Genomic DNA, 20,081 nt, shown 5'->3' on the forward strand with positions numbered 1-20,081 from the left:
GTCTATTGTGCTTGGAAGATGTATTATGATGACCTGTCTATGGTGCTTGGAGGAATTTGTGGGGGTGGCATATCTATTGCACCTGGAAGGTTCAGGAGAACAGCTGCCTATTATAGAGTCAAGCTCGATTTGACCCTCAATGTACGCATCCGCACACCTCTTCGGTGGACATCTGCCTCGGGCACAGCTCCCACCCGTATGCATTAGAATGCAGCAACAACCTACGACAAAATGTGGTTATGCTGGACACACAAAGGGCCTCATTACGACTTTGGAGATAGCCATGCCCATAATAAAGCTGCCTCCAAAACTGTGTCCGGGTTCCCTGAATGGGGAAATACTGGGCCTTTCCGAGTATGGAGGGCCCGGTATTTCCTCCTTCAGGGAACCCGGGTCCGGTCCTTCCCCATTCCCATTCGAGCCCCCATAGGGCTCAATGGAAATGGGTGCGGAGCTAACGACGGGCCGATTACGACCAGCCCCTTGTTAGCTCCCTGGTCCCCTCGCGGGACCCGCTCTGGACGTCTGGTAAAACCAAACGTCCAGAGCGGGTCCCGCGAGGGAACCTTGTAATATTGCGTAATGGGTTTAACGGCGCCGGCACCATTAGCGGCGCCGTTAAACCCATTCCGCAATAGTTGTAATGAGGCCCAATGTTTTGCCTGCATAGACCACACTAAAACACAAAGCACAACACCTCTGCCATCAGAATGCACGTATGACAAAGTTCAGTCTACCTGGACACATACCAAGTCTCTTGCACTTACGCACTCTCCTGACCACCTCACCACATATCCACATGCCTGCCCTTCATGGGTAGCTTAGTGAAGCTCAGCCAGCTCACCTAACACCCTATCTTGTCCAAATGCACACATGCACTATTGAGGCCATATTAATGAGATAAAGGTGCTATTTAAATGACAAACTACTACTACTATCTCTAGTGTGTGCATTGGCTCCCAATTAGAGACATTAACTAACTTTGTCTAGTCTCTTCACAGACTGATTTCTTAACAGATTATAAGGTTCTTCAACTAGTTTGTGCCAATTAGGTATTTACACTCTGTTTCCCTAAACATAGTACTTCCCTATCCAATTAAGTACAAGTAATATAGGGGAGCACAGCATGTGACTCTTTCCTCATTACCCAATGGCTGGAAAATAGATTGCTGTTATCCTAATGAGAACTTAAGACTCACCTGTTTCTTGATGCTTTTGTCTTGGAGACGCAGCAATTTGACAATGACCATAGCATCTATCACTGATGTACAACACCCACTGGCAACTGTCTTAGCGCATAAACATTAATGAATATGCATGTTGCCTTAAAAGCAATTATCAGGCAACCCATCACCATCGCTATCTATTTGCAATCTAAATGACAACCAGGTGCCCTTGAACATTAAGGGTTTCGATTGATGGAATTAATTGCGCAGGAAATCAGGATGTAGTGTGCCAAAGAGTGCACCAATCCCCTTTTATCGATTCATGGAATCGACTGCACAGGACCTTTTCTTACTTTGCAGGGACTTTCTGTAGGCTCGTCACATCTCTGCGAGTGGCTGAGTTCTTTGTTCGAGATACCATGCAGCGCGTGGGCATGGCCTGTGAAGAGACCACTGTAAGGGTCGGAAAACGCAAAATGAGGGAGAACAAGGGAAAATGTGGGAGTTACAAGGGACGGGCCACAGGCAGTCCATCGCATGCCGACAAATGAGCTCAACCAAGCGTATTCATGGATCTGTCTGCGCAACCTCTCACAGGGGAAATAGCCATGTAAAGCTCTTGATCTATCCGCCACCCGAAGGCAGGCGTCCAGACGCTTGTGCATAGGAATCAACGCGCAGAGGTAAGATCAAATGTCGGGTCGGATCAGACTTAGGGGTGCACGTAAGCAGTGTAGCAGGATTCAGGCATGGTTTATGGGGGTTCTTATGCATATTGATAGCGAAATTACTAGAGCTACGGGACATGGTGAGCATGTTGTCTGGGTGCTGTGACCAGCTACGTGGAACGTTGCTGGGGTGCTGGCTTGGTTGCGGGGGACCCCAAGCAGGATGAAAGGGGTGCATGAGTTTGCGGCCGGGGACTGTGCATAGGTAGGTATTAATGGCTACATTTGCTTCGCCGGTGTGCGTGTTGGGGGCATTCCGGCCATGACTTGCACATAGTGCAACTTCCTGGTGAAGATTCCACGAATACGCGGATCACGCAGAGGTGCCTCATGCACAAGGGGGCACTCAAAATCCTTCTAGCCGTGTGGACTTTGTGGGGTCTATGTGCACTTTTCTATGACTTGAACACTATGACCTTTCATTGTTTTGGTTTCCACCAATGTACACAGACTAAGTAAACCACTTAGTAAGTAAGACATATGTAAATAATATGTAAATGTGGAAATTGTGCGAACGCAAGCATGCCTTAGTGTACCTTTCCTCTCCTGCCCTCTTAACCCGTTGTTGATTCTATGCCATCTGTTGCCTTTATGGTTTGCTTGAATTTTTGGCAAATTAATGTGTTAGTTAAATCTTGAAACTCAACAGAACATATTTGCGACAAAATCTCACTGCTAACTTATGGAAGCTTTGCACCAAACTACCCCATTGCATCTTGTAATACATTATTTGTTACTACCCTCATAACATGTGTTTCATTAAAAAACTTACATTATCTAGCGTGACAATGGATTCTTTTTTTTCTTCTATTTTTACAAATTTCCTGCACTATTGTGCTATTTTTTCAAACATAGTTTTGGACAATTTTGCCGGAAAGTCATAATTATAGATGTTTCTATTTCTACTCTGCTTAAGATATCTTCCTTCAAAACCCTATGTGGTGGGAAAGGGATATCAGGGACTGTTCTGTAAAAGCATGGTTGTGCATCTATATATTTTGTCAAATGTTATTTATTTTTATGCATATTTGCAAATTAACAATTGAAGAGTCAATATTTTGAAGGATATATTTGTATGATTCCGAGTTAATTTTGTAATATTTACAATACAAAACGTTATGTCTATCAGAACTGATGCCAGCATAGTGCATTCTGAAAAAAGAATGTTCTTTATCATTGAGACACTTTATCAAATGGTTAATTTCTGGCATGTTAGTTTAAGAATGTATCATGTAGCAATATTTTTGATGGGCCATTGAACATTCCATAGGTTTTATGATGATAGAGCACCCTTCAGACTTGTGCCCATACAGCAACTAGTGCCCACCTCTTTCACCCATGTTCAATGTGAATGCATACTGTCACAAATGGCTCCATCCACCGCAAAGTCATTGAAGGTGGCTAATGTTAACTTTATTGATTTCTTTAGAAATACAGTTGGTTGGAAATCCTAAATCTAAAGTCTCTCTTACCTGTAACACTATAAGAGAACAAAGCAAAGAACCCTCCAAATATGTAATTAGTAAGTTAAACACAAAACAATGATTGGTGGAAGTTTTCTTGGGTTTATATATGTGCGAACTGAGGTCGCTGCCTGGTTTTCTTGGGCCAGAGGGAGTTTTTTTGAGAGAGATAATCGTACCATATACTCTTGCAGAGTATCTGTCCAAAAAACTCTTTTTGCTTTTAGCCCTTTTCCGTTTCTTCTTGTTTCTAGTAGGCCTTATCATTTCCTCTCCTTTTGCTCATATAACTGTCTCTTAGTTGCCTGATTGCAACATATTCTCATCGTTCCTTCTTTGTACAGATGTCTCTTTAGATGTCTTTGAATTTCCATCCTCATGTCACTGTGCCACCCAATCTTCTTTTTCACACTCTTCCTGGTTCCTGATATTCTACATAACTCTTCCTCTTCTTTTCAAGTGGGTTCTTATAACATTCTCCCCTTTTCCACTATCACCAGTTTCTTTAAGAAAATTGGCGCAAATGATCAAATGACAAATATTTGTTCTGCTCCTTTCAAATTGAGCTAGCCTGATCCTCTTCTGGCCTCCAGTTCCAGGTGCACTTCACTTCTGTTTTGCTTCTCTTGTTACAGTGACTTCCTTTTACTTTTCCCCCTGGTGTAGTGACTTTTTCATGGACACGATACTGTCTCTTTACAGTTGCTCTGCTTCTTCCAATCTTCCTCAACTTCCTGGCTTACTTTATGTCATTAAAGGCAAACAATTCTCTACCATTGACACAGTCTGTTTTCCTAACGGCTCCTTTATATACTTGTTCTGATTGGTCTATTTAACAAGGTTCACCTGCCATGAGTTCCCTCTTAGGTCCATCATGCTTAATAGTCCTCTCTGGCTCACTCACTGTAAGCAGTATTCACCCGCTTCTGTGCTTTGCCTCTTCCACACTGTCATCATATCTCACAGGCAGCCAGGTAGTAGTCCTGAAGCCACTGACTGACTGGCTTCTGGTGTTTCTTGTTTCCTGACATCTGAGTGGCCCTATGGTACCGCCCTTACCACCACCCTCTGGGGCTCAGAACCTTTGGGGAGACTAGTCTATAATGAACTCCCCATATTAATTTAATTCTGGGGACCTCCACCTCGGCCCCTCTACTCTCAAAGTCCCCACTTTGCTAAATGTAAATATGAGGACACTCCTTGCAGTATTACAGTTCGAGATGGACCCTGATCGCAGTTTCTGACGGTGTATCTGTGCCATTTTCACAATAGTTGTAAAGAATTGTGTAGGTAAAAGGGACCTAAAAAGCCAAAAGTGCTGGGTGAACTAGTTTGGTAATAATTCAAACACCTCAAATTTCAAGTAGGTTGGGGACCTCTGAAATGTCATACTTTTCAAGAGATTGATCTGGAAAAGGTTGTGTTTCAGCCAAGGGTAACCACATTTCTGCCATCACAAATGTTTTTTGCACTTCAAATAGAAAACATGTTTTTCATTGATTAGGGTTCTGTGGGTGGGGGGGCATGTGAATTAGTGGATATGGGTAGTGGGCATTGGGGTGTTTTGGGATGGGGGAGGCCTTCTTGGCCTGCAACATATTGTTTGTCATCAAGCTCTTGATTCAGTGACCCACAGATATTCACGGGTCACTTTCAGGGGCATTTTTCCAGGCTTACTAGCCATCTAGGGGATGCGCTACATATAAATATGGCACACATTATTACAAAAAACAAACTACTACCTGCCACACAAACCGTTTCCACTTACAGTTGTACAGTGCACTATCATTGTGCAGCTAGTTTCACCAACATCTGCATGAGGATGTGCCGCCAAATGTTCTCTTTCATGGATTAAGAGTTTGAATGTTCTGCCCATGCAATTTACAGAAGGGTCAGATTACACTCTGAGAGAGGATCATACGGCACCACTGGAGAGGATAGCAAGTGGAAGATTTGCTGTTATATACAGAATAAGGAAGCCAGTGACAGCAACAATATTAGTTGCATATGGTCTCTAGAAATAAAATCTTACAGATTTTGCAGTGACCTGCAGAAAGATCAGGACAATTGAAACTCACCACCAGCCTTTACATGATACACACAAGTGAAAATATGTGCCCTTGATGAATGACTGCCAGTAATTGCCCCAAAGGACAGAAACATGTACGAGTTGGGCTTTTTTGTACAATGAGAACAAGTGTGATTCATACATCTGTGTTTTTGATATTCATTGTACTGATACACTGTGATTTCATATTGCATGATCTCTGGATAGATCTGTGTATCATATTCTGTTTTTATTAATAAATTGTATGACTTTATATTATTGTGTGTGTGAAAATGTATAATACAACTGAATATATTTGAGTATGCTAAAAAAGTGTGATCAGTACAATGTTCTAAATGATGATTAGTACTAGATCCAGGTCTTGATGGGATGAGACTTTTTGACACACACTGTTTAACCTTCCTTTGGTGTATTTATTGTCCATTACCCACAACATAGGAAGGCTGTGATTCCCCCACCTTGGGGTGAGCCATTTTGAGAGGAGTGTGAGGTTATGACCTGCCATGATTTAACTGCTTAGTAAACTCAACTCCACTATCATAGGCCAAAAGGGAATAGGACGAAATGTCCGAAAATAAATTACCGACCCCACCAAAAGACCTAAAACACACACCACAAAAAGTTCTAAAAACCAAAAGTTCTAACTTTTTGTGGTATCTGTTTAGTGTTTTGGTGGGGTGAGTATGAAAAAAAAGGCTGCAGGGGAGCTGCGGGGGACACTCCCGAGCTCTCCCAACAGAACTATAATCTATAATCTTATTATTAATTATGATCTATATGAGTATGCCACATATAAAAGCTATCATACAAACAAACATCCACTTGCAAGCAAAATAACCCAGAGTTCAAATAAGTCATGAAACACATGAAAGTTATAAACCAGTTTGTTCAATGTAAACAAAACACCTGTGGCTATTAGATAGATATAACAGCTATCGTCAGACTGAGCTAAAATTGAAGTCAATTAGGCTTTTAAGTGCAATATTATATCATACAAACAAACATCCACTTGCAAGCAAAATAACCCAGAGTTCAAATAAGTCATGAAACACATGAAAGTTATAAACCAGTTTGTTCAATGTAAACAAAACACCTGTGGCTATTAGATAGATATAACAGCTATCGTCAGACTGAGCTAAAATTGAAGTCAATTAGGCTTTTAAGTGCAATATTATAGCCTATAGACCGAGGGAGGGGTTGAGTTTGGGGAAAGGTCATTAACTGAAGCAATAATGATCTCTCCTGAGGCCCATAAGGCTCTTAGCACATACTGCTAGTAACAATACATGTTTTGGAGTGTTGGTGCTTAAGTATTTTGTTTATTTATTTATTGTATTTGTTGACAGCACCCAAACCCGTGAGTATCACAACACTGATACATTAGTGAACAAAACAGAACAAGCAATACAGTACATGATAGTAATTGTTGCAGAGAGTCTGGGAATGGGGGGTAACCCAGTTTCAAGTTAGTCGTGGTACCCCAGTTTCAGGTTAGTCATTCATGTCAAACAGCCAGGCTTTTAGCAGTTTTCTGAAGGTGAGGTAGGATGGCTGCTCTTGGATGTGGAGAGGTAGGGCATTCCATAGGGTGGGGGCATTGACCGTGAAGCAGGTGCCCCCATTTTCTTTTCTAGAAAATCTGGGGATGGCTAATGATGGGATGGAAGAGGACCGTAGGCAGGGGAGTTTGATTCTTTTGGTAATGCTTTGGGTAAGGAAGGATGGTGGCATTTTGTGGATGCATCTATGTGTTATGGAGAGAATCTTGAAGTCAATATGTGTTTTGATAGGCAGCCAATGAGCGTCACATCTAGCATGAGAGATGTGGTCCGACCAGTTGAGGCCCCAGACAGCCCAGAGGGCATTGTTTTAGATACGTTGAAGTTTAACCAAATTGTTTGAGGAAGTGCCTGCAAGGATGATGTTGCAGTAGACTAGTTTTCTGCCTATGATTGCTCTGGCGAGGGTGAGGCAGCTGTCAGTGGATAGAAATTTTCTGCTGAGAATAATGTGTTTGGTGGTGTAGGCTGCTGAGGAGGCGAGGGCCTGCACGTGCTTGTGCATAGATAGTTCTGCAAAATTGTTCTGCAGTAAAAATGTTAGTTTAATAATGAGGAAGTAAAACTGAGTTACTAAATACAGGTTTTTATGTTCTACTATTTAAGGAAAATTGTCTTCCAACGTTAAGCATTTCAATTGCAAACTTGGGTAATTCATTTACATGAATTAGGGGTTGTGTTAAAGTAAAATGATTCTCTGAAAGAAAGTGAACACATTTCCCATGTTTGAACTTTCACATTGGAGTGTTAAAGAGGATGCTGTAGGGAAAAATAAGTTTCTATTAGAGAGGAAGTGTCTTGTTGAAAGACACCTTGCCTGGAAATTGCATTACTGCTTCCCTGTCTGGATGTTCAGCATGCCATCAATACCTGTAGTTTTTGGCTGCACTCTGAACATTCTGATTGGCTGAGAGGAGGTCAACAATTCCATGTGCTAATAAATATTAAAGACCCACATAAGGTACATTTTGGAGCTTTGTAAGTGATAAGTAAACCCATGATATCGTATATACTTATGTGATCTTATGTACATCTCGCCCTGACATTTAATAAATATATTTTGCAGTTTTGGACTCATTATCAATTTCCCCCCCATGAGGATATATATTGTATCATCCATTCAGAGGATGTTTAAAAAAAAAAAACACGTCATTCTTGTCATGCTTCGCAAATAGCATCATTGTGATGTCATTAATCATTCGGTCACTCCACTGATAATGAAGTATACTTTTGAACATGAAAGAAGTGACCTCATAGGTTTGCATGTACTGTTTTGCATAGGATGTGTTACAATATTTAAATCTTCAGTCAAATCCCACGTTTAAGGTGTTCTTACTCATCGGAATACTCTACTGATAAGGCGGGGTGACTGTTGGACGTCTGAAGTGTCCTCTAGCTGGGTTGTGTGTACTGTTTAGTGTATGCTGTGCTGCATCACTCTGCTTTTAATCATTCTAATAAGAGTCTGTCGAAGTGCCAAGGATTAATTCCTCAGCTTTATGTGTGATGCTCTCCAGCAAATCAGGCAATGCACCTTGCAGAATGCAGAGAACACCATTATCCAACCACACTGCAGATTGTTGCCTCTTCTATAATAGCAAAGTGAGCTGGGAGCACGAATCTATTGCCAATTGCCCTTTCCATTTTGAAAACAATTTGCATAATAGTGTCCCTTTTACATTAAGGAAAATATATCCATGATTTAAGATATTAAAATCTAACGAGTGCACGTTTGTTATAGTATATATACATCCAAATTACATGTAAGCCAATATATTTTCTGTCCAGCGCTCAATAATGATGGATAACTATTATAGTTTGCATGTTCAGAGAATGCATTGACTGCTTGTATATATACACTGAATCATCCAACCGCATATGAGTTTTGGACTCATTATCAATTTCCCCCCCATGAGGATATATATTGTATCATCCATTCAGAGGATGTTTAAAAAAAAAAACACGTCATTCTTGTCATGCTTCGCAAATAGCATCATTGTGATGTCATTAATCATTCGGTCACTCCACTGATAATGAAGTATACTTTTGAACATGAAAGAAGTGACCTCATAGGTTTGCATGTACTGTTTTGCATAGGATGTGTTACAATATTTAAATCTTCAGTCAAATCCCACGTTTAAGGCGTTCTTACTCATCGGAATACTCTACTGATAAGGCGGGGTGACTGTTGGACGTCTGAAGTGTCCTCTAGCTGGGTTGTGTGTACTGTTTAGTGTATGCTGTGCTGCATCACTCTGCTTTTAATCATTCTAATAAGAGTCTGTCGAAGTGCCAAGGATTAATTCCTCAGCTTTATGTGTGATGCTCTCCAGCAAATCAGGCAATGCACCTTGCAGAATGCAGAGAACACCATTATCCAACCACACTGCAGATTGTTGCCTCTTCTATAATAGCAAAGTGAGCTGGGAGCACGAATCTATTGCCAATTGCCCTTTCCATTTTGAAAACAATTTGCATAATAGTGTCCCTTTTACATTAAGGAAAATATATCCATGATTTAAGATATTCAAATCTAACGAGTGCACGTTTGTTATAGTATATATACATCCAAATTACATGTAAGCCAATATATTTTCTGTCCAGCGCTCAATAATGATGGATAACTATTATAGTTTGCATGTTCAGAGAATGCATTGACTGCTTGTATATATACACTGAATCATCCAACCGCATATGAGTCTGGATTCATGTTAAAGTTGCTTCCCACTGTCCACACTTTTTGTTATTTTCAATGAAGTTAGTGCATGCTAATGTATATGTTATCCTTTTGAGGGGTTGACTGTTTGGTTGTAATGTATTTTACTGTTAACTACTGTATATGAGCAACCAAGTGATTGCCTCTTTAAAAAGGGCAAACACTGGGCATTTAAATATGCTCATCAGCGATAGGCATACATCTTTCTGGGATATGGTCTAGTGGCTATGTTGCTTTCCGTCCGTGGAGCCAGGAGTAAGTGGGCCAAATTAGGACCCTGGGGCCGCGGAAAGAACGGTTCCGGTAAGGGACCGGCACCGTTCATTCCGGACCGCCTCATTACGAAGTCTGCTCGCGGGACCCGCTCAGGATGCCTGGACAGACCAAACGTCCTTAGCGGGACCAGCTAGCAGATCAGGATGCTAACAACGAGCCCGTCATTAACCAGTTGTTAGCTCCCTCCCCATTCCCTATGAGCCCTATGGGGCTCAAATGGGAATGGGGATTTATTTTTACCGGAGCCCAGGAAAGGGCATTAACCGGGTCTGCCAAGGTCGGCATGACCCGGTTATTGCCCTTTTCTGGTCTCTAGTAAAATATCATTACCAGCGGCAGCCATGCACTTAATAAGGGCATGGCCACTGCCAGGGTTGTAATGAGGCCCAGTGAGGCCCAGTGTGTTATACCAACTTCGCTGCTTACTTAACCAAATCACTTTTCCTCTTTCAAATGGAAAATATGTGTATACAATACATACAAATACAACTGCATTATAGTGTTCTTTCTTTCACTGTCCCAACTAAATATTTTCATCCCATTCACATTCTGATTTCTGTGAACCGTGTTACTGAGACCCTACACAACGTCGCATTCCATGCACGCGGCAGTTCTTCTGAGCTATGTCCACACTATTTCAAGTACCCAAAAACAAATGTGTTATTCTATCTGTAAATAAATGGCTTCATATCTCTATATTTCTAAAGAAATGGTATTCAAATTGCAGGCAGTCCTCAAATAGTTCAATAGAAATTCATTGGGCCTCATTACAAGGCAGGAGCTGTGGGTAAAATGCAGCGGTACTACCGTATACCATATACTGCTGCATTAATGCACTGCCCAACTATTATTTTGGGGGATCATTGGAGGCTGAACCTCCTACCATGAGCTGGAGGTAAATCCGTTGACTTTCCACCAAAAACCTGATGGAGTCCTATGAACTCTAATGAAATGAGGACTAACATCGCCTACCGCCACTTGTAATCATGTGGTAATTCAGCCAGAACAAGTGGCGGAAAAGGTAATAGAGTTTGGTGGTATCTCATTTACTGATGAAATGTTCATAACGAGGCCCATATCTAAGTATGTGTTTAGGACCTTACTATAATGTTGGTAAGAGTAAAAATATGAGTTATTAAAAATATGTGATGTTAATCAAATATCTCCCAGCCATGAGGTTGGACCGCATGTCATATTTACAGCATGGTTTACTTATGAAGTACAGGATGTGGTAAATAACCAATAGTCAGTTTATTGTGTTATTTCCATGTATCCCATGTCATAAACATTCTACTTAATAGCAACTCCTGATTAGGTAGTAGTAGTGTCTGTACAGTCACTACCATCCTCCAAACACAGCTGTAGCCTTAGGTAGCACTGAGCTTCGAGAGGCACAGCAAATATGGCAGAGTAGAGGCGTTTAGCTTGACATCCTATAAGGTGATTGAGGGCAGGTCAGCCATTCACCTTGACATTGACTCTAGATGTTTTTTTCTGTTTCTGGATTTACAGGGCCGCTGAGGTTTCTTTCCCAGACGGAATCAGTCACCGCCTTCATAGGGGACACAGCGTTACTAAAATGTGAAGTGGTGGGCGAGCCCATGCCCACCATACACTGGCAGAAGGACCAGGAAGACCTGACACTTGGAGCTGAGGACATGCGGATGGCCGTCTTACCTTCCGGTGCATTGCAAATTAGCAGAATTCAGGCAAGAGACAGTGGGAGCTATCGGTGCCTAGCAAAGAATCCTGGCAGTTCCAGGACAGGAAACGAAGCAGAGGTTCGAATTCTATCAGGTAACTATTTGCCTCTCAGAAACACTATCTGGTGAAAGTTACGTGTGTGCTTGTTTCTTTAACTAATCAAAATGCATTGTGTCCATTTCTACTTACGTATGCACAGATGTATATGTTATAATGTATGTGTATTTGCTTATTTCGTGCATAGTGCATCATCCCTGTATGGCCCTTTAGATAAGGGTAACATTGTAACATGAGAAATGGTGAGAGTAGGGGGCGGTAACGACTTTGGCATGCACAGGTTGTGTAGAAAGGAAGTCACAATCATGAAAGCAGAAATGAACATGCACATATAAAAGGAGTTGATACATGGGCAAATGAAGGCAAACAAAATGAGTGCAAACCAAACCAAACCCCAGGACATGTTTGTGATTCACAACATGTGAGAACATGACTTTTACCAGGAGTGTTTGCAATGTTATGTTGTGAGTGCACAGGGTTGACTGTGAGAAGCAGTGGTGGAAGTGGGCGGGAGCCGGGGGTGGACCAGAACCACAAGAGGTCCTGCAAATGATTTTATAAATGGCTCCATAATAGACATTTTGAGAAAGCCCCACCCAAAATAAAATAGTTTACCACACTAAAGAGGCCCAGGGTGCAGAGGTCTGCCGGGAAATCTCCAAAGTTCCCTTTAGGCCAGTCCACCCCTGGCAGGAGTGGCTGGGGGCGGTGCTCCTCTAGTCTTTTCAATTAAGTTTTTCTGTTCCTATACTTTTATTTAAAAAAAGAAACCGTTCCGGAATGGTTTAATTTTAAAATAAAAGTGTAGGAAGAAGTTGAAACGTGTACTTCTGTGCACTGCACTGAACGTTCCCTTTAACAGCAGGCACATTTGTGTAAGGGATTGTATTGTGTGTGGGAGGATGCAGGGGCGATGAGGTTTGTAGGGAGCCAGGCCAACAGGGAACATAATTCCACTACTTCTTTTCGAACACTTCGAGCGCTGGCTCGCAGGATATGCATTATTCTTAAGCAATGGTATTGCTGTGGGGAACCTCCCGGACCACTGGAGGTCTGGATGGCGGAGCTATGCCAGTGCCTTCTGTTGCATTTGTGATGTTACTCGGACATGTTTAAAGCTCTTCAATGCTACTAAAATGTTGCCTCGCATTGCTGCACACAACATAGATTCCAATAGAACATCGTCTGGAATAGCCTACAATCAAATATCAGCTATCAAAGACAAGTCATGATTGCTGAGCTCCCCAGGTAACTTACTGACCATCTGGCCGAGAGGTTACGAGATGGAACCTCTCGGGCAGATGGTTTATGTGAGCTGAGGTGATACGTGTGGGCGTCTTTTTCAGTAGATAGCAGCCTGTGTTTACAGGACTGCAAATGGTGCTTAATGCTGGTGAGTAGCCACACATTGCTGATTTACACGGAAAGAAATGAGTGGTTCGATGAAATATGTTATGGATTGGAGTTGGGTAAACCTTGAGTTTTAACATAAGAGCTCAAATCAGTGTGTAAAGAGCAGACTTGGACGGTGTTCAAATCGTGCATTCAAAAGCATCCTTTGCTTGATTTGCTGTTGAGATCCTATTCATTTTAGTTGGCTCAAACTGAAACAAAGGCTTATCATCTAAATAACATTCTGTGTAATAAAATAAATAGTACATTGGAAAGTAATTAAGGGAATCCGGAACACCTGCCACTAGTAAAAGCCCTGTTGGACCACCCGGCACGCGTTTGAATTCACGCTGCTCAACACAGAATCTTTCATAGCAATGGAGGATCAGCTCCAAATTCATCAAATTGTTCCAAGCGATTTCAGTGCCATTGTTAGAATGAAGCCGATGCCCCCTCCATCCATGGGCTGCATGTATGGGTGCAAATCACTGTGGACACGGTAGTAGTCATGGAGATAAGTACACAGTAGTGTGGACTGAGCACTAAATGCCAGCAGTAAGAATATTGCAGACGTGCACAACATGAAACAGCAGTGAAAGAGATTCCCAAGTCTGATCAAGATGGAGCAAATATGTGGAGGCGCCGGAACGTTAATTTCTAGCATAACAATCATTCTTAAGACTTTTAGACATTGAATTTATGTTATAATTCATGTCCATTCATTTTTATAGCAGAGACGAGGCGTACATGTTAGGTTAGAATTCTGCTTTTCTCATGGGTCAAGTTTCTTTTTAAAAAGTGGGTGGGGGGGCTCATTAATATGTGACGTCGCCAGAAATTAGCATGCCAGGGTGCAATATGCACATTTCCTTTAATTGGCGTTGCAACCCCATTCAAATTGCACAGGGCGAATATGGCATTTGCCTTTCATAAAAATAACACACACAAAAAACAAAGAGAGGAAATGTTCTTCTAATAGTGTTTTGAAAACGGTAAAAGGTGTGCATGTTTTAAACTCCAAGAATCAATTCCAACGTTTTCCCTGCAACATGCAGTGCTTTAGTTGTTTACCGTTTTTCATCAGCTTATCTGGTGCAATTGTATAGTGCCCAGACTGTGAACCTGGCGACTGCAGTTCGAGGCTCGAAAATGCCATACATTATTATTATTTATTATTAGTAGTTGAAAAAAAGACAGTCACTGTTTCTCATTTTACACATGGCCTCTAAAATACCCAGAAGTACCCTCAAGTTGATCCCTGGCTTTGTCCCTCTTCACCACCAAATAACTACTCTACAATGTATGCCAATATAACATTGGGTCTCATTCCGAGTTTGGAGGTAGCCATGGCACTATTAGCGCCACGGCTGCCTCCAAACCCGGGTCCGGTCTGGTGGAATGGGGACTTAAAGGGACATTCTGACCTAGGCGGACCCGTATGTCCCCATTCCAAATGCCATTCCCCATTCCCATTTGAGCCCCCATAGGGCTCAATGGGAAGTGGGAAGGTGCTAATAACGGGCCCGCAAATTGCGGGTCCGTTATTAGCTCCAAGGTCCCTTAACGGGTCCCGTAAAGAACGTGTGGTCAGACCACACGTCCTTTGCGAGTCCCGCTAAGGGACCTCGGAATTGGGCCATAAGGGTTTAACAGCACCGGTCTCCTTACCAGTGCCCGTTAACCCTTACCGGCCAACTCAGAATGAGGCCCATTGCCTTGCTGGCCTAAATGCTGCAGATTCCATTGGAATCAGCCTGCTTTTTACACCAGTAAAGAGCAGACGGTTGCCTTAAGAATCCATTGTAAACACTGCCGAAATAGCAAGCAGCATGTATTCAGTTTGCTCTGTACAGTGCCAAAATGTGTCATAAAGGCAAGAACACCACTGTTTTACACTTCCCTTTTGCACTCTAACATGCAAATAGAGAACATTATGTGGAAGCGAAATGTTTACACCAAAGTGTAAATATAACAGGTCTCTGCCGTGTAATTTATGCAAACTTCAAAAATGAGCTCCATTATTTCAGAGGCAGTGGGCCTGATTTACAAAGCCTTTTTCCGTGGAGTTTTTATAAACTTATCTGGTGCAGTGGTGAAGCTCCTGGACTGCGAACCTGACGACTGCAGTTCAAGTCTCGAGGGCCGTGTTTATTTAGTAGTTGATAAAAGAGATACCTGGGGTTGGTGTTGAGTGATTAGTGAAAAAAAGAAAACTAAGAACGTTTGTCTTATGACATATTTGACAGTGTGATGCAGAGTGATTTACTATGCCTGGAAAGAGGGATGTTATTTTTCCATGCACCGAATGTCGCTCATTTCAATAAACATATAAGGCACATAGTAGCTATAACCTTACCCATCTATGGACAGATTACAGAAAGGCTGCACTGGTGCAAGTGCAGTTACCCGGTAATAACACTAGGTCAAAGTTTACCCTCCTTTTAAAAACACTGGGATGCATTTTAGAAAACCATTGCACCTCGACACGTGGAGTTTGGCATATTATAAGCATTGGTGCAAAAACTCCACCCTGGTGTAAGAATGTAGTGAAAATGCATATTTTTTCACTAGGGGAATTTTTCATTGTAACGTTTTTCTTCGGAGCATCAGTTTTTAACAGCTCCCTTTATTATTCAGCATTAGTGTAATTATCAAAGCGGGGCGCACTTAAAGGCAAAAACTATGACCGCAGCATGCACATTTATTGAGGTGCCTAAAAATAGGAAATGGTTAAAACGGCGCAATGTGAGGGCGGCTAAGATTGCAAATAGTTGAGTGCCCAGCCACAAGTTAGTGAGAAAGTCTATACAAAATCCTAAAACTGACAGCTCACCTATGTGGGAGGCTGCTTGAGTTGGCCAAGACATGGAGCACACATCGCTATTTCAGACATGTTGACACATTTCCAAAGTTATCCTTGCTTAAAGTACCATCTGCGCAGACCTGCTGTTTTGCAATACTGTACAATGACGAGGAAGGCAGTCAGAAGTGACAGTGTGCTAAGAGTGAAGTCCCCTTTTTAAGAACCTTCAATGCAGTCCCATCTTAACCATACGCATGAACATAACACACTCGAATGGCCAACTGGCAGACCATTTTCCTTGCATGCCAATAAGACTGGCACTTACAGAACACAAGTGAAGGAGGTTTGTTGACACCTTTTCATAGCAAAGCCATGTTTGTTCTATTTCACCTAGCGAAACGAAAAAAAATGTGCTTTGAGTCTTGCTACAAGCAATTCAACACTGCATTTTATTTTATATGATTTATGACTTATATAGCACAAACGCTTTGGGTATGGGTGCATTATAATTGCCCAATCAATACATAAATCATAAAAATGTCTTTCACCCACAGTTTTGGTTTATTCTGCTGCCAAGGACTTTGGGTATCCCTTGAATATGCAAACTTTGTATTTGTGCTTTGGCGTATTTGTCCCCCTTGTGGGTCCCAGACCCCCTTCACTTGATTAAGTTTCCAGCTATCTTCTTCTCCTGACGACAACCTTGGTTCACTCTCTTGCCAAGGTCTGTGATACTTGCATCCACAAATCTTATGTTCCCTTTTGCGATGCCCACGGGCTTGTTCCCCTAAGTATGGGTCCCAGACTCCCTTCAATTGTATGTTTTCACAGTTCTCTTTCTTTGTACCCCATCACCTTGGTTTACTCTCCTGCCAAGATCTGTGGATGTTGGGACTTAAACAGTCAACGTTTGTATGTTCTGTAATTTGCTGTTTACTTTTCCATAATGGGCCTCAGACCCCCTTCACATGGTTATTCTCCCAGTTTAATGTCTCATGTCTCTAGCCCCTCACCTGCTGCTCCCTCTGGGTCTCCCCAACAATGGGATAAGTCACCCTGTTACCTGAACGGTCTGGACCATCCCTCTCTGGTTCTCCCAGAGATTTTGGTGGCTTCTTGGGTTTTATGGTGTCCTCGCCAGACCGCTCTGTGCTTCCTTCAGCTACTCGGTGTCCATCTCCCTGCACTCTTGTGGTTCCACTCTGCAGCAGGTGGCTTGGATCTTCTTTGGTCTGCTTCCAGTTGACAAGTCGCCTCTGAATGCATTTCTACGTGGGACACGCTGTTCTCCTCTCTCTCTCCTCTCTCTGGCCAGCCTCTATGTACCTGCAGCCTCTCACGGAGTAAGAATGAAGACGCAATTCTCCCGCTGCCTCTCTGCCTTTGAATGAGGTTGGACCAATCTGGTCCTGGCAAAAGCTAGAACGTGTTCTGTCACTCGCGTTGGTGATCATCATTCCTTGCACTCTCTTCTTCATTCCAGTAACACATGGGAGTCTCGGTAATGCAGTAAAGGATGGCTTTAGAGGGAAAGTGGGAGAGGGAAAAGGTTTTCCCTAGCTGGTCATCACTCTCAATCGGGTTCTCCCTCCCCAAGAGATTGTCCCGCTGAGCACCAGTGCTGTGGGGAATATCAGGTAGTGGCCTCATGGAAAGGGGCTCCCCCATCTAAAGTAGTGACAATCCCTTGGTATTCATCACAGTGATTATTAGAAATGTTTAGAATTGTGTTATTCTACATTTATTAAATATATATATAAACTAAAAGAAGACAAAACTACAAAGTAAAGACTACAGACATATATACTAAAACCATACAGTATCTATGTTTCAATCTCAATAAATCCATCAATTGAATAATTTGAATAATTATTTTAAACTATATGAAAGTAAATAGACCTGTTTAATGGATCCACTGCCAGTATACTCTGCATTTCAATTTAGATGCCAATGCCAACGCTTGTGTTGCCTTATGGGATTGTACAAACAAATTATGTAGAGTGATTTTGAAAACGTGTCTCAGTTTGATGGGTTCCAAGTTTCTTCACACTGGTTACCACCATGTTGCAGAGGTTCAAGGAGATGTGTTGTGTCTCTTTAGCTTAAGCTGCTCAATCAAGGTATCCCCAAAAGTAGGTTGCTTTTTATGAATGTTGGGGCTCATATGAACATTCAAGGGTAGTATATTTGAATTGTGTAACATTTGAGCTTACTTAGAATGTCAAATTATAGGTTTCTGAAAATGTTAAACTGCAGTGATTGGGCATGTCATGGTTACTAAAATTGTCAAACTGTGGGGGTTATTGGTAATGTACATTGGATGTTTACTGGTAGCCTTCAGGGAATGTAATTCTTATTAGAAATATCAAGCTGGGTGATTACCTGGATTCGCACATGCCAGGGCACACCAAATTGGTAATTTATTGGGAATGCCAAGCCAACTGGTAATGTGAAGCTGTGCTTTTACAGGCAAAGTCAAATTTGGTGAGTATTCAAATGTTGACCTCACATTATTAGGACTGTCAAACTTTGAGGTTACTGGCAATGCAAGCTCACTTGGAATGCCAAGCTGTTGGTTTACGCTTCATCTTAAACTGGCTGTTTACTGGGTATTCATATCCTGAGAATGTCAGGTCATGAAATTAAATATCATCAACAATTCCCTGATCCTTGCTTCACTATGTATCTATTTCGAGACCAAGGGAGAGAGAGGGGGGAGAGAGAGAGAGAGAGAGAGAGAGAGTGAAAGAGAGAGAGAGAGAGAGAGAGATAGAGAGAGAGAGGGAGAGGGAGAGAGAGAGAGAGAGACCGGGACAGAGAGAGACAGACGAACAGAGGGACAGAAAGAGAGAGAGATGGCAATGGTGGCAATGAGAGAGGTCAGCAGAGAACATTTGGAGGAGGGTGATAATGGGCACAGTGAACAAGTAAGGGTAGGTTAGTAATAGAGGAAAAAGAGCAAGGAGACCCAGTGACCCTGTTTCCCTCTTAAGGCTCTTGCTTGACGCTTGACTTAACATCAACATCATATGTTCAGAATAGTATCCCAAATGCCTACCTCAAACTGCTCTTCCCTTGCAGTATACAAATAATGTATAGCCAATACCCTCTTTTTCACCTTTACCTGACACACATACCAACATGCCAACCACCTTCCATATATTACAGTCAAACATGGCAGAAAATGCCTCTGGACTCCACCCAGCATGAAACAACCAGACCACCCTGAAATATCACCCTATATGTCTTTCAAACACAACCAAACATGTATTATTACATTGTAGCTGTCCCACACCAAACAATGGTTTCTCCAATCGTATTAGCATCACTTTATTAGGCAAGATCACTCTTCTCCTTCTACCCCAATAACCTTCCTACCTCCCTCTCATGACCCAAAGTAACAAGAGGCCCTGCAAGCAGAAGATGTAAGACCAGACAGACAGCATATTGTGACTGATATAGTTACATATCATGATGTAGCATTCTGTGACATTACATGACATCTATGTATTCTTATTCACTGACACATGATATTCTGTTTCCTACATCTTGGACTATTGCGGTATCGCTCAGTAATCTTCCAACTTTTGAATATCATGGGGTGCCATTACAAGTTTGGCAGTGCGGTAATGGTACAGGTGAAAATACTAATAAATCCGTTACAGGCACTTTTAGTGAACTGCCAAACTACACGTTTGCTGTGGCGGTCATCTGATTTACAGCCAGCCCAGACATGGAGCTAAAGAAAGGCCCCCACCGGCATCACACTGCTGGTTCACTGTCTATTGAGTCCTAGAGAACTACATGGAATGGTGAAAGTGCACCATTTCCGCAACCTATGACATCCCAGAAATGTCAGGATATCAGGCAGTCAGAAATGGTAGGCCAGTTTGAATTGTATGCTGATGATACTCAGGTTACATTTGAAGCTAAGAATCCAGAGGCAGGCTTTGACCTCATTAGGACTTATCTGGTGAAAGTAGAGAGTTGGGCTGCAACTGAATCCAGTGAAAACAGAGAACATTCATCTGGGCCTTAAACAAAATCTTCACAGATATGAACAATTGTACAATGCATTGGATTTATTCAATCCCAACTAACATTGAAAGATAACATTAAAAAGGATTAGGAATTTACTGACTATAGCAC

General features: G+C 42.1%; 1 protein-coding gene across 5 annotated transcripts in view; it reads left to right on the forward strand.

Annotated features, from left to right (window-relative positions):
* Positions 1-20,081, forward strand: part of DCC (DCC netrin 1 receptor) — a 1,439,988-nt gene that overhangs the window by 704,267 nt on the left and 715,640 nt on the right. For all 5 annotated transcript variants that reach the window (XM_069626983.1, XM_069626984.1, XM_069626982.1 and 2 more), the window contains exon 3: positions 11,489-11,773. In XM_069626983.1, coding sequence (XP_069483084.1) covers positions 11,489-11,773 — 285 coding nt within the window. The remainder of the gene's footprint in view (positions 1-11,488; positions 11,774-20,081) is intronic.

This window comes from Ambystoma mexicanum, chromosome 6p (assembly GCF_040938575.1).
Source record: "Ambystoma mexicanum isolate Mex_15411 chromosome 6p, UKY_AmexF1_1, whole genome shotgun sequence".
In the NCBI taxonomy this organism is placed as follows: Eukaryota; Metazoa; Chordata; class Amphibia; order Caudata; family Ambystomatidae; genus Ambystoma; species Ambystoma mexicanum.